General features: G+C 35.7%; 1 protein-coding gene across 8 annotated transcripts in view; it reads left to right on the forward strand.

Moving 5' to 3' along the window:
• The window catches only part of LOC125662074 (intermembrane lipid transfer protein VPS13A-like), a 194,987-nt gene extending 184,401 nt beyond the window's left edge, over positions 1-10,586 (forward strand). For all 8 annotated transcript variants that reach the window (XM_056147820.1, XM_056147826.1, XM_056147822.1 and 5 more), the window contains 2 exons: positions 4,277-4,363; positions 5,647-10,586. In XM_056147820.1, the coding sequence (XP_056003795.1) occupies positions 4,277-4,363; positions 5,647-5,688 (129 nt within the window). In that variant the 3' untranslated portion in view covers positions 5,689-10,586. The remainder of the gene's footprint in view (positions 1-4,276; positions 4,364-5,646) is intronic.
• Positions 10,587-16,967: the final 6,381 nt, after the last annotated feature.

Consider the following 16,967-nt stretch of genomic DNA (forward strand, 5'->3'; position numbering starts at 1 on the left):
AGGTTAGGGTTACAATCACTACCTACAGTATGTTAAGGTTACAATCACTACCTACAGTATGTTAAAGGTTACAATCACTACCTACAGTATGTTAAGATTACAATCACTACCTACAGTATGTTAAGGTTACAATCACTACCTACAGTATGTTAAGGTTACAATCACTACCTACAGTATGTTAGGGTTACAATCACTACCTACAGTATGTTAAGGTTACAATCACTACCTACAGTATGTTAAGGTTAGGGTTACAATCACTATCTACAGTATGTTAAGGTTACAATCACTACCTACAGTATGTTAAGGTTACAATCACTACCTACAGTATGTTAAGGTTAGGGTTACAATCACTACCTACAGTATGTTAAGGTTACAATCACTACCTACAGTATGTTAAGGTTACAATCACTATCTACAGTATGTTAAGGTTACAATCACTACCTACAGTATGATAAGGTTACAATCACTACCTACAGTATGATAAGGTTACAATCACTACCTACAGTATGTTAAGGTTAGGGTTACAATCACTACCTACAGTATGTTAAGGTTACAATCACTACCTACAGTATGTTAAGGTTACAATCACTACCTACAGTATGTTAAGGTTACAATCACTACCTACAGTATGTTAAGGTTACAATCACTACCTACAGTATGTTAAGGTTACAATCACTACCTACAGTATGTTAAGGTTGCAATCACTACCTACAGTATGTTAAGATTACAATCACTACCTACAGTATGTTAAGGTTACAATCACTACCTACAGTATGATAAGGTTACAATCACTACCTACAGTATGATAAGGTTACAATCACTACCTACAGTATGTTAAGGTTACAATCACTACCTACAGTATGTTAAGGTTACGATCACTACCTACAGTATGTTAAGGTTAGGGTTACAATCACTATCTACAGTATGTTAAGGTTACAATCACTACCTACAGTATGTTAAAGGTTACAATCACTACCTACAGTATGTTAAGGTTACAATCACTACCTACAGTATGTTAAGGTTACAATCACTACCTACAGTATGTTAAGGTTAGGGTTACAATCACTATCTACAGTATGTTAAGGTTACAATCACTACCTACAGTATGTTAAGGTTACAATCACTACCTACAGTATGTTAAGGTTACGATCACTACCTACAGTATGTTAAGGTTAGGGTTACAATCACTATCTACAGTATGTTAAGGTTACAATCACTACCTACAGTATGTTAAAGGTTACAATCACTACCTACAGTATGTTAAGGTTACAATCACTACCTACAGTATGTTAAGGTTACAATCACTACCTACAGTATGTTAAGGTTACAATCACTACCTACAGTATGTTAAGGTTACAATCACTACCTACAGTATGTTAAGGTTACAATCACTATCTACAGTATGTTAAGGTTACAATCACTACCTACAGTATGTTAAGGTTACGATCACTACCTACAGTATGTTAAGGTTAGGGTTACAATCACTATCTACAGTATGTTAAGGTTACAATCACTACCTACAGTATGTTAAAGGTTACAATCACTACCTACAGTATGTTAAGGTTACAATCACTACCTACAGTATGTTAAGGTTACAATCACTACCTACAGTATGTTAGGGTTACAATCACTACCTACAGTATGTTAAGGTTACAATCACTACCTACAGTATGTTAAGGTTAGGGTTACAATCACTATCTACAGTATGTTAAGGTTACAATCACTACCTACAGTATGTTAAGGTTACAATCACTACCTACAGTATGTTAAGGTTACAATCACTATCTACAGTATGTTAAGGTTACAATCACTACCTACAGTATGTTAAGGTTACAATCACTACCTACAGTATGTTAAGGTTACGATCACTACCTACAGTATGTTAAGGTTAGGGTTACAATCACTATCTACAGTATGTTAAGGTTACAATCACTACCTACAGTATGTTAAAGGTTACAATCACTACCTACAGTATGTTAAGGTTACAATCACTACCTACAGTATGTTAAGGTTACAATCACTACCTACAGTATGTTAAGGTTACAATCACTACCTACAGTATGTTAAGGTTACAATCACTATCTACAGTATGTTAAGGTTACAATCACTACCTACAGTATGTTAAGGTTACGATCACTACCTACAGTATGTTAAGGTTAGGGTTACAATCACTATCTACAGTATGTTAAGGTTACAATCACTACCTACAGTATGTTAAAGGTTACAATCACTACCTACAGTATGTTAAGGTTACAATCACTACCTACAGTATGTTAAGGTTACAATCACTACCTACAGTATGTTAAGGTTACAATCACTACCTACAGTATGTTAGGGTTACAATCACTACCTACAGTATGTTAAGGTTACAATCACTACCTACAGTATGTTAAGGTTAGGGTTACAATCACTATCTACAGTATGTTAAGGTTACAATCACTACCTACAGTATGTTAAGGTTACAATCACTACCTACAGTATGTTAAGGTTACAATCACTATCTACAGTATGTTAAGGTTACAATCACTACCTACAGTATGTTAAGGTTACAATCACTACCTACAGTATGTTAAGGTTACAATCACTACCTACAGTATGTTAAAGGTTACAATCACTACCTACAGTATGTTAAGGTTACAATCACTACCTACAGTATGTTAAGGTTACAATCACTATCTACAGTATGTTAAGGTTACAATCACTACCTACAGTATGTTAAGGTTACAATCACTACCTACAGTATGTTAAGGTTACAATCACTACCTACAGTATGTTAAGGTTACAATCACTACCTACAGTATGTTAAGGTTACAATCACTACCTACAGTATGTTAAGGTTACAATCACTACCTACAGTATGATAAGGTTACAATCACTACCTACAGTATGATAAGGTTACAATCACTACCTACAGTATGTTAAGGTTACAATCACTACCTACAGTATGTTCAGGTTAGGGTTACAATCACTACCTACAGTATGTTAAGGTTACAATCACTACCTACAGTATGTTAAGGTTACAATCACTATCTACAGTATGTTAAGGTTACAATCACTACCTACAGTATGTTAAGGTTACAATCACTACCTACAGTATGTTAAGGTTACAGTCACTACCTACAGTATGTTAAGGTTACAATCACTACGTACAGTATGTTAAGGTTAGGGTTACAATCACTACCTACAGTATGTTAAGGTTACAATCACTACCTACAGTATGTTAAGGTTACAATCACTACCTACAGTATGTTAAGGTTAGGGTTACAATCACTACCTACAGTATGTTAAGGTTAAGGTTACAATCACTACCTACAGTATGTTAAGGTTAGGGTTACAATCACTACCTACAGTATGTTAAGGTTAAGGTTAAGGTTACAATCACTACCTACAGTATGTTAAGGTTAGGGTTACAATCACTACCTACAGTATGTTAAGGTTACAATCACTACCTACAGTATGTTAAGGTTACAATCACTACCTACAGTATGTTAAGGTTACAATCACTACCTACAGTATGTTAAGGTTACAATCACTACCTACAGTATGTTAAGGTTACAATCACTACCTACAGTATGTTAAGGTTAGGGTTACAATCACTACGTACAGTATGTTAAGGTTAGGGTTACAATCACTACCTACAGTATGATAAGGTTAGGATTACAATCACTATCTATGTTAATCATCTTAAGGAACAGTCACAATGTTAGACGCCTTTAGTTTAATGCGGCATCACAATTGAGAGTCGATTGCAGGGTCACCCATCTATGAAGTAAACTCCCTAACCCTAACCCTCACTAGGCTAATGCTATCACAACTGTTAAATGTCCTACAGATATTAGTAGTATTGCCTACTGATTGTCTAACTTTGTGATGGTCAAACTTTGTGATGGTATAACTTTGTGTTCTGATGGTATAACTTTGTGATGGTATAACTTTGTGATGGTATAACTTTGTGTTCTGATGGTATAACTTTGTGATGGTATAACTTTGTGATGGTATAACTTTGTGTTCTGATGGTATAACTTTGTGTTCTGATGGTATAACTTTGTGATGGTATAACTTTGTGATGGTATAACTTTGTGATTGTATAACTTTGTGTTCTGATGGTATAACTTTGTGATGGTATAACTTTGTGATGGTATAACTTTGTGATTGTATAACTTTGTGTTCTGATGGTATAACTTTGTGATGGTATAACTTTGTGATGGTATAACTTTGTGATTGTATAACTTTGTGGTGGTATAACTTTGTGATGGTTTAACTTTGTGATCTATAGGATGAAAAAAAGAAAAAGTTTCCCTTTCAACTAGGAAGTTCTGCCAAGAAGATTGAAGTGCACATATCCGATCCCAAGCGAGCGGAGGTAAATAGTGGTCTGGCTTCAAGTGCAGAGAAAGGAAAATGAACGTAGATGATGAAAGTAGAATTGAAGGGCATTGGAAAGTCAGCAGAATTTAGGATTTAATTTTATATTGTAGTGCATTATTAGATGAAATTAATGCAGTTTTTATTCTCTGAATCACCGTCGTTGTCAAAGTAGAGAGAATCACCCATTCCATGAAAGGTGAAGATAACGAACAGCGATTAATCTTATAGCTCGTATAAAGGTGAAGATAACGAACAGCGATTAATCTTATAGCTCGTATAAAGGTGAAGATAACAAACAGCGATCAATCTTATAGCTCATATAATATATAGGTGAAGATAATGAACAGCGATCAATCTTATAGCTCTTATAAAAGTGAAGATAATGACCAACGATCAATCTTATAGCTCGTATAAAGGTGAAGATAACGGACAGTGATCAATTTCTTAGCTCGTATTAGGAATACAAATTAGATGGGCAAACACAGACCCCTAGATATACCAGAGGTGGGATCAGGTGCCTATGAGAAGTAAGCATCCTCTGTTTACCTGTCACACCCGCCGTGCGCCCTCAGTTTTAAGACAAGCACCTGTTAATTTAGAGTTACTGTCCTTGACAAGCACCTGTTGATTTAGAGTTACTGTCCTTGACAAGCACCTGTTAATTAGAGTTACTATCCTTGACAAGCACCTGTTAATTTAGAGTTATTGTTCTTGACAAGCACCTGCTAATTTAGAGTTACTGTCATTGACAAGCACCTGCTAATTTAGAGTTACTGTCCTTGACAAACACCTGTTAATCTAGAGTTACTGTCCTTGACAAACACCTGTTAATCTAGAGTTACTGTCCTTGACAAACCCTGTTAAGTTAGAGTTACTGCCCTTGACAAGCCCTGTTAAGTTAGAGTTACTATCCTTGAAAAGAGAACTGTTAATTTAGAATTACTGTCCTTAGCTTAGTTCTACTAGGGAACTGATCCCACCTCTGGTATGTCCAGAAGTTTGTATTTGGTGATGAAAATGCACATTATAGGGGATATGGAGTCCTTAGACAACAACTAGATATAATGTATTACTGTTGATACTGTACACAGGGGCATTTTCACCCTGTGGATTTGCTTTCTTCACCTTTGTTCACTTTCAAGCACTGTAGAGAAAATAGTTTGACATAATTTTAAATTTTCCACTGACATCAAGGGTGAAAAGAAGATGGGGGCAAACCCTGTGTACAGTACTTAATCGTTGATATTGAAGCTTAAAAAATTGTTTTCGTTATTTCAGTGGCTGGTTGGGAAAATCGCGGAAGCTATGGAAATGAAGTAGACGGGGTTGACAGGCAGACAAGAACTCTCGAAGCATTTTATTTTTTGTAGTAGTATTTACCCTAGATTCAAACATGACACCATTCTCAAATGACTAATTTGGTTATAAAGCCTATATACTGTAGCTGAAGTTGTCGCCAGGTGAGAACAAAAACACGCAATAAATCTGAGGGAGATTTTAATTGTAGGTTTCCACTGCTTCCAATCTGTTACTATTCTTTCATTGTTTTTGTCATCAGCCTACATTGTATAATATCTGTGTTTAGGAATTTTATTCCATTATATGTTAATTTACTTGTTTGAGCAATATTTCAACAAAATACTGGTGTATATATATATATGAAAACATTGTAATTATAGAATAGATTACGATTTCTTATTTTATATAAATACTGAGTTTAATTAAGTAATTCACAAACATTTTTCTAGTTCAATTAAACCCAATCCACAGAATGCTCGATCGATTTAAGTGCAGCTTATCAGGCATTGAGAGAAACTTATCTTGGTGAGAGAACTTTGGCCTTGACCTTGATAAGAGAACTTGACCTTGATGAAAGAACTTTGGTATGTAGATTGTCATGACCTTTGATTCTCTAAATAGCCATGCTGGAAATGTTGATTTTTTTCCCCCGCTTTATTGCCTGATGAACATATGAAAACAGGTAGGGACAGGTCATGTGATCTTTACAGAACAAGTCATGTGATCTTTGCTGAACAAGTCATGTGATCTTTACAGAACAAGTCATGTGATCTTTAACAGGAAAAACTGGAAATAAATTATATCGTATATGATGATAGCTTTATGATATTTAACAGTATGAGGATAGCTACCCTATGTTTTACACCCATTCTCAGCACACTCTGTTGTATCAGAGCTTTTGTTTTGTCTGCTATGTATAAGGACTTCAGATTTTGCCTACAGTTAAAAACTTGAAATTTTGGAACCCCTGTAAGTATGTTATATATGTGTTCGTACTGTCAACACATTCCCTTTGTATAGTTAAGGTATAAGTATAATAATATAATTGTTGTGATCAAATTCTTTTTGTGTGGGTGTGTTTTGATACAGTGAGTTTAACACCATGCGTTTATTGTGCCTAATTCTGTTGTTAATATATTTTTTTATTGTTCTTTTTTTTTTTGTCATAAACTTATTTTCATTTTAGATTGAAATATTGTGATGATGTCAGTTGTTCGTTGTTGTTTGTTTTTTTTCCATCTATTTTGAAGTTGGTATTTACTATACACAAAATTATCACACACTATTACAGCCAAAATTCTCTCATAAGATCAGGGTCGGCCCATGTACTCACATTATTATTTTTTTTCATTTTGTTTTCATGTTGGTAAACTGAATCATGATACTTAAGTCACATTGGTGTAAACTAGATACAGTGAAACCTGACTAATCCGAATATGTTGTACTGAATACAGTGAAACCTGACCAATCCGGATAGGTTGGCCGGAATACAGTGAAACCTGACTAATCCAGATATGTGGGATTGAATACAGTGAAACCTGACTAATCCCGATATGTTGGACTGTCTATGTAAAATGAAAGTCTCTTTAATTTTTGGGGATTAACTTGTTGAGAATTTTGTTTACAGTAACAATCGATTTTATCGGTAGTGGCTGTCATTTCGTTTCCATTAATATCTTAGGCCCAATGTAAAATATATGTGTGTTTCCTATTTCACTCCCCCCAAAATAGGTAGATTAAACATTTCATTTTGTTAAAACATTTTATTTGAAATCCTAGTTTTTGATACACTTTGAATACATGTCTATATATACTTTTTAAACATATTGAAGATCAATAGTAGTCAAAATATAAGTTAAAGAAACTCAAATGCAAAAAGAATAAAATTTCTAATTTGAAAATTGCAGATTTTTATTACATTTATATTTACGTGTATTGTCAATAAAATCTTTAAGGAGTTGATTGGATCAAGAAACCAGAAACACACATAGATTTTAATTTGGCCTTAGAAAAGAAAAGCATGGAAATTGGTCACCATAATCCGTCACAAATTCTTGCCTATTGAGTTGTGTATTTATGTAATTTTTTTATTTTACTTTTCCCTTATAATTTATTGTAGAAGGCTTTTTCCATATGATTTATTATATAAGACTTATCTACTTACAAATCTGTTGTAATGAAAGCTGATTATTAAGTATTGTATGGGTACAGCTGATCGCTTTATTTAGTTTACTATTTTGTTTTGTTTGATTTTCTTTGATGTCTCTTTCGCTTTGAATTAGGTATTACAGTACGGCCTGTTTACAGCAGACATCACCACTCCGAACATTTGTGTTTGATATACTACAGTACGGCCTGTTTACATTAAAACACGCTAATTGTGACGTGGTGGGGATGAACAATTTTAATGCGTTATAAACGTAATTCTTTATATCCAATAAGTTTATATGAAGAATAAAAATCATTTCGCTGTAAGCATGAATTCATTATAAGTGTGTTCACTATAACAATGTTTTACTGTACATCACTCAAACACTTGTGTTAAGATAGCCAATGTATTTAATGAAAGAAGATAGAACAGTTTTGAATGATTTAAGTCAAAATAAATGTTTATTGTTAAATACAGTTGAAAATGAAATAATCCAAGTTCACATGACTAGAAAAATAATTAGAAGTCATCTTTTTGGACTTAAAATTTTTAGACGAGTTATCTGCCCTTGTTAAAAAAAAAATTAAAAATCTAATTTTCTTAAAATATCTGCGGTTAATGATGCAAAAGTTCGTGTAACTTTTTACAAAGAGATTTGTATTGAAATGCACAGTCCGGAGTCCACATGTAGATTTTTTGAAATGGGAGAGGATTGTACATATTGGCCGTGGTTTGTGATAATGAAAAATGCCTTTCTTGTAGAAGTATTGTTATAAGCATGCTCTTCCCTTTACACTTTACACTTCACACTTTACACACTACACTTTACACTTTACACTTCACACTTTACACTTCACACTTTACACTTCACACTTTACACTTCACACTTTACTTCACACTTCACACTTTACACTTCACACTTTACACTTTATACTTCACACTTCACACTTTACACTTCACACTTTACTTCACACTTTACACTTCACACTTTACACTTCACACTTTACACTTCACACTTTACATTTCACACTTTACTTCACACTACACACTTTACACTACACACTTTACTTCACACTTTACACTTCACACTACACACGTTACAGTACACACTTTACACACTACACTTCACACTTTACACTTCACACTTTACACTTTACACTTCACACTTTACACTTCACACTTTACTTCACACTTTACACTTTATACTTCACACTTTACACTACACACTTTACACTACACACTTTACTTCACACTACACACTTTACACTACACACTTTACTTCACACTTTACACTTCACACTACACACTTTACACTACACACTTTACACACTACACTTCACACTTTACACACTACACTGTACACTTTACACTTCACACTCTACACTTTACACCTCACACTTTACACTTCACACTTTACACTTCAGTGTAACATGCAAGGTGAAATTAATCAAGTAGTAGGCCAACTTTTGTAAATGTGTTTATATATTTAATAAACCCTTCAAAATGATACCATGATTACAAAAATCCCACCATCCAATATATATACCTTAAATGGGGAAAATCCATCACTTGAGAAAACTGATGTTTGAGTTCTGTACACTCTCATGTTCAGGATTTGTTGCATGTATATATGAATTTGTGAAAGTTGAATTCAGATGTTCATGTTGGGGGATGGGGGGTGCTGTCCATATTGAAATGCTGTCTATGGAAAATGAATCAGAAGGCAGTGTATATTAATGTAATGTAGAGTATTCTAGTTAACACATTGAATTTCATTCTGTGATATGGGCCTTTGCCAATAATTGTTATTGTGCTTTTGCAAATAAGTCATTTGTCATTATTAAGAACCATTATAAAGGGCAGAAAACTCTTGTCATTTTAGGAACCATTGCAAAGTGCAGATAATTCTTGTTTTAGGAACCGTTGTAAGGGGCAGATAATTCTTGTTATTTTAGGAACCATTACAAAGGGCTTATACTTCTTATTATTTTAGGAACCATTGTACAGGGCAGTTAATTATAGTTTTTGGGAACCGTTGTAAAGGACAGATAACTCGTTATTTTAGGAACCGTTGTAAAGGACAGATAACTTATTATTTTAGGAACCGTTGTAAGGGCAGATAATTCTTGGTTTTAGGAACTTGTGCTTTGTATTGAAACCAATGCATTCCTAATTTTCACGATTACATGTGTTCCTTTGTGATATTAACCGTTAATTTTCACGATTACATGTGTTTCTGTGTTATATTATCCGCCCCTCCTATAGTAGTTTGCATTTAGTTTATCGTTGTATCCATTTACATTTCATTTGAAATACATTAACTGCTGTTGGCATAAAATGCCAGCCATAGATTCTTTAAGATGGATCGGTCTTGCTCAGCATTTTCCAAAACTAGACTTAAAGGATCTGTAAATTTTAACGGGGGGGGGGGGGGGGGGGGGGCTTTCCGCCGAAGCAATGGAAGATGACTTTCAGACGCGTCTGTAAAAACGTCTGTGGGCGGGTTCAGTTACACTATTAACGCGTCTGTAAAAACGTCTGTTTGCGGGCGGGTTCGGTTACACTGTATTAACGCGTGCTAAAATTCTATGATTAGTATCATTTAGTGTCTGCAATGTATGTTGTATGTTTAGTGACATTTAGTCCCTGTCATGTTTTATGTTTAGTGACATTTAGTCCCTGTCATGCTTCTTGTATGTTTTTTGTTTAGTGACATTTAGTCCCTGTCATGCTTGTTCCCGCATTTCAATAAAGTGCAATAAAACTTCCACAGATGTTTTGATCACGTATATCAACAGACTTCGTGTTAAATCTAGGATCTAAAGAGGGCACACATATCTTCTGACATCTGATTTCCTTGTCATGTGTGGCGAATCTGTCATAAAAGGTGAAGATAACGACCAGTGATAAATCTCATAACTCCTATAATGTAAAACTTATACGGTACCAATTTTGATGCACCAGATGCGCATTTCGACAAATAATGTCTCTTCAGTGATACTCAACCGAAATGTTTGAAATCCGAAATAACTGAAGTTTTAGATCTAAATATAGCCAAAAACAGCGTGCCAAACAAGTGGAGCCAAATTCGTCCAAGGATAAGAGCTATGCATGAGGGAGATAATCCTTAATTTTGAAATGAATTTCTAAATTTTATAACAGCAATTAAATATACATCCGTATTTTCAAGCTAGTAACGAAGTACTTAGCTACTGGGCTGTAGAGACCCTCGGGGACTAACAGTCCACCAGCAGAGGCCTCGACCCAGGGGTCATAATGTAAAACTTATAAGCAATACAAAATAGACAAACCAGCGGTGTGATCAGGTGCCTAAGAGGAGTAAACATCCCCTGTCGACCGGTCATACCCACCGTGAGCCATGTACCATATAGCGGGGTTTTTCCGCGGGTCTAAAATTTGGCGATTTGCTGGCTCAAAGGTATGCTAATAATTTTAGCGGAATAAATTTTGGCGGAGAATGAAGTTATCTCTCTTGCATGTACTGAAGTCGCCACTGGGTGCATATTTGGCGAGTGAAATTTTGGCGGAAAGCTATCAAACCGCTAAAATAAGTCAAATTTAGCACCCCGCGGAAAAAAAACCCGCTATATGGTATCCTGATCAGGTGAAAGGAGTTATCCGTAGTCAAAGTCATCTGATTTTCATGTCACGTGTGGCGAGACGGACTTCTGGGCTGCGTTCAAGGTCGTACAAATGTAACGCGGCTAGTCAGTCATTAAGGTAGTACTCTACATCGTCATAATGGCTGACTTCCTTTAAAAACATGGATGAAAAAATCTATATCAGCAGTATTGGACTTTTCCGTTTCCATTTAAATACCTAGTCGAGTAGCTCAGTAGGTTAGAATACCGACTACTGAACTGTAGGTCGCAGGTTCGAGTCCAGCAGGGGTTTTAAAAAAAAATTCAGATTACCTTCTACTAAAACTGTATTTTTTGACAAAATAAAGTAAATTTGAAAATTTTCAACTTCAAAATATTGTTGTATATATATATCCTCCACTTTTCATCTACATCAAATTTTTTTTGGTGTAGCATACCTCCTTAAGACACTTTTGTTCCTCCTTCATGCGTGAAAAGAGAACCAGTTTTCTGTGTAACACAATAAGAAATACATTATAACACATTTTATTGCATGGAAAAAGTTTTCATTCTCATATATAGATGTCTAGTTAAACATTCCATCATAAATATACACGCAATGTAATAAATATACACGCACAAGATGTTTACATGAATTATCATCACTGTCAGAAAGTTTAAATTAAACAACAAAACACTTACTGACTTCAACATTAAAGTACTGGGACACAGCAATGAAGAAGATGGGAGAGCATCTGCACAGTTCATCACCTGAATATCTCCCTGACGATGTCTGTCCGTCTGTCTGTAGTTCCTCATTTGTGGATGGATTACTCCACCAGTCTTGTACCGCATTTATAGTTCTGGATGACGTTCATCATATTGCCACACGGCCTTCTACCGGCGACAGACACTTTATGTGGCTTCAGTCCGCCACACGGCCTTCTACCGGCGACAGAGACTTTATGTGGCTTCAGTCCGCCACACGGCCTCCTACCGGCGACAGAGACTTTATGTGGCTTCAGTCCGCCACACGGCCTTCTACCGGCGACAGAGACTTTATGTGGCTTCAGTCCGCCACACGGCCTTCTACCGGCGACAGAGACTTTATGTGGCTTCAGTCCGCCACACGGCCTCCTACCGGCGACAGACACTTTATGTGGCGCAGTGTTTGAAATAATCGACCGACTGAGAAGCATAAATGTTGCCAGGGGCGAACAAATTTCTTTGTAGAGACGCCCAACTGCGTGTGTTATTACTTCTACTAAATAAAATTTAGATGCATCAGAAATTTGGAGGTATAGATGTATCAAATCAGAGATTTAGATGTATCAAATGAGAGATTTAGATATATATCAAATCAGAGACATATAACGGAGATAAGCAATAAATGCGGCGGCATGTTTATGTGACGGTTCCACCTATAGATTATTAGATATTGACTTGATAAATTGATGCTGATTTAGTCATAAATTGAAATCGAACACAAGTTTTGAAATGATTAAAATAATCAACAAATATACTATCAACAGAAAAGTAGGCAAATCGTAAACATATTCTGAAATCTCGCCAATTTTCCCGAGTTTTGATCATGTGTCACCTTTTGAAACTTCACTTTCATTTTACTTTGAAGTGAAACATCTGAAAATATTGTATCTTTAATGTTTTAGGGATAGCTTTTGGAAGGTTTGAACTTGATTTCTTTCATTCTTATGTTGGTATACGTCATTTAAATCTGTGTGCATTTTTACTCCCCAAAACAGGGGACCGCGAGATAAGACGAGACTTAAGAAAGTTGCTAATATCTGTTACACATGTATGTCTCTGGTCAAATCTTAATCACGAAGTTGTCACAAGCCATTGGGCTTTATAAAATTATATATGATCGAGATCGAAGTCATGTGAGAACTAAATCCTATACTCACATAATCGTTTTAATTACAAGATAGTCATTATTCATTAATAAAAGTAATTTCAAAAATGGCACTTATTTTCTCAGGATAAGTACGTGTAGGTCTTTAACAGGGCTGACAATTTTTACAATTTTGAAATTGTGATTTTCACATCTGCGTGGCCTCCGTGCATAACCTGTTTTACACAGTGTTAAAGGGGGGAAACACAAGTTTTATTTTATTTTTATTTTATCTTTTGAATTAATTCATTCATTAAGATTCATTGATTACTACATTTGATGAATGAAGTTAGTATATTAAATATAAATTAGATTTTTAATTAAAGGTTGACTTTAAATTTTCTTAAATGAAATTGATGACTATAACATGTCAAAAATTGATATCAATAACCTAATAAATAAAAGCATTTGATGAAATTTGAAAATCAGACGTATATCGATAATGAAGTGTGATAAAGCAACGTCGTGAAGCCGGCCGATAATTACAGGTGCGTCTATAATCAGGCTAGACACAGCGACTTCACAGGTGTGAAAATCACAATTAGCCAAGTGGAAATAACAATTTCAGAATGGTAGCTAAGTGGGGATGAACCAGATGACTCTATTTTTTTTATGTACACAATATTTTTTGCGTGGGTATGTCGTGTTGTTGCATATTGTAGATATTTTCCAAAATTAATCAGTTCTTTGATATTTTTAACACCGAGTAATTTAATCAGTTTCAAACACAGGGTTTTGTATATTAATATATTTCGAGAGTTATAATATTCCAGCACCCCGTTAGTGTACTTCGTACTATTTGTAGCCGGGTAGATGCTCGTTCCGATTCGCGGGCCTCGCTGATTTTTATGTGCTGCTCCGACATCGATTAATTTCTCTCCTGGAGTTTAATGCAGTGTCTGCCACAGTTTAGGAAATCTGATTTTCTCTCTCATATTCAGCTGACCGGAAGGAATATGTAAAATGAAAAATCGCAAGATGTGGTGTCCTTTCTAAGCAGTTTTCACCCCAGGTTTTGAGATGAACCCTTTAACCAGGCCGCAGAGAGAGGGGGTGATTTCAGAGGCGGAATCGTAAGTTGTCGTTTTACAGTCGCGTTTTGTTTTCTTTGTAAAAATGTAAACTAGATCGTCACGTGGAATGAAATCCAATTTGTGTGATAGATAAACAGCATGAATAGATAGATAAAGAAATAGATGAATAGAGATATACACAGATAGATAGAGAAGTAGATAAATAGAAATATACACAGAGATAGATAGAGAAGCAGATAAGAAATATAATATAATATATATAATTATATATATATATAGATAGATAGATAGATAGATAGTTAACGAGATATATAGATTATTAGATATCGATAAAGAGATGAATAAATAAACAGAGATAAATAGATAGAGATGTTATATGTGAAACTAAGATTTCAATAGCGGATATCTTCGCTAACCAAGTGTCTGAGCCCTTCGTGAGAGGCCAGTCAGACTCTTACCTAGCACAGCTGATCGAATGATGAAAACCCGACACTTTCTGTCTGCTATGATAATATATAGAAAATCAGACCCCCCCCCCCCCCCCCCCCCCCCGGTATTGTCTACATTAATTCAGCTTTGGACTTGACTATAACAGGACGCTGTTGAATCCTCTGTACCTCCCCCCGGGTATAAAGTGAAGTGATCTATCAATTATTAAAAGTGGCAACCAGAGAAACCCGACCATCCGCATCATTAATTCGCACAGCGCGGGAGATGGAGGGCTGATTAAAAATGCATGGAGTTTTATATCTCTGCCGGCTCTAATTAATCTCTCTATCGACCAATGGGACTCTCTCTCTCTCTCTCTCTCTCTCTCTCTCTCTCTCTCTCTCTCTCTCTCTCTGTCTGCTTCTCTCTCCTGAAAGTCAAGGTGATAAGGAAGCTGACAATGATTGCGATAATAATGACGATGATCAGAAAATTTTGAGAATCTCTTGACTTGCGTGACCCCGATACGTGACCGGTATTTAAAGAAAATAAAAACCCCACACCTGACAAGCTTGTGTTCGCTGTGAAGGATCCGGTGATTAAACTAGAGGGAATTAATAATCAATTTCTTCAGTTATTAACCATTAATCCGTTAATCCGTACTAATCTCTCGTACAGCAGAAATTCCCCTCTGAGCCCCGTCTGCGGGTTATATCGGCGCACGTATTGTGTGTTGTGTGGTGCAGGATGAATGTGTGAGCAGGGAGCAGGTGAGTGTTTTAGTCCACGCCTAGGTAACGTGACCTCATATTATATTATAAATTAATATCTATGATTAGTACAATATGAAATGTACCACATTAAATCAATATTAGCTCTGTATCTGAAAATTTGTTTTGATATAAAAATATGCTGCTATGATAGGTTTTTTTTAAATGTAACTTACCATAACCATTGATAAAATCAAAACTTTAAGATTTTATCAAAATAAACACATCGGTTCTATTTATCGCATAATGTAGATATAGATATTTTTGTATGTGAAGACAAATATGTAATTTCTCTTCCTTCAGAACCTCTGAATTGATTTTTTTTTTTTACACAAAAGTTTATATACCTTAAGTGTTATTTATCATTGAAGTAGTAAATCCGATACCAAGATGACAGGCAGCTGTGAGAAAGGAATTCATTTGTTCATGTATTCGCTAATGTGTCCCCCCCCCCCCCCTACGTGAATGGATGAAATAAAAATCACCACAATATTGAAATATGTCGGAGTATACTGATATGGTATATTTTTTTTATCCAATTTTTATACAGTCATATCGTTATAGTTCCAGTGTTTGTCAGCTGTAATGATAGCCATCTCTCCATGAATGTGAACAATTTGCGTATGAATCTAGATAAATATAGTACTACCTTTTTAACCGCTGGGAATATCCCGACAGAAATGAAAGTGAAATGTAAATATAAAAGTTAAATTAAGCAACGCTTTTCATCCAGCCATCGTGGCTGTGTTTACAGACGGGACTGATCCCTTGGGGATCCGGGTTAGAATAGGTCCTCAGTACCCCTTGCTTGTCGGAAGAGGTGACTAAATGGGGCGGTCCTTCTGATGAGACTGCTAAAACCGAGGCCCCGTGTTACAGCAGGTGTGGGACGATAAAGATCCGTCCCTGCTCAAAGGTCATCGAGCTGAGCATAAGCCTATATCTTTTGCAGCCCTTCACCGACAATGGTGATTTCTCCATATGAGTGAAATATTCTCAAGAGGAACGTTAAACAATATAAAATGAATAAATCAGACGGGACTGCATTATCCACGCACCAGCTATAATCCTCTCAAAGTTCGGGGCAATGATTTCTTATGAAAACACCATTGATATCATGGCTACATTTGGGGCCAACACTGGGTTCCTCAAACCCTTAGAATTCCATGTCTATCTATTTCTCCTAGTAGGCGAAATTCTGGATCCGCCCCAGAAAATTGTGATTTCTGAATGAAATCACTAGCAGCGCTTTGTATATCCTGAAACCACTTCTTCTAAGACCTGCACATTCGGCGTACGCTGGGGGCGGGCCAAAAACAGTCAAATGAAATATTACACAGAATCATCAAAGGTTAACCAGCGCATTCGGGATACGCCGGTTATGCAAATGAAATCGGGTCTAAA

Source organism: Ostrea edulis, chromosome 8, assembly GCF_947568905.1.
Source record: "Ostrea edulis chromosome 8, xbOstEdul1.1, whole genome shotgun sequence".
NCBI classification, from domain to species: domain Eukaryota; kingdom Metazoa; phylum Mollusca; class Bivalvia; order Ostreida; family Ostreidae; genus Ostrea; species Ostrea edulis.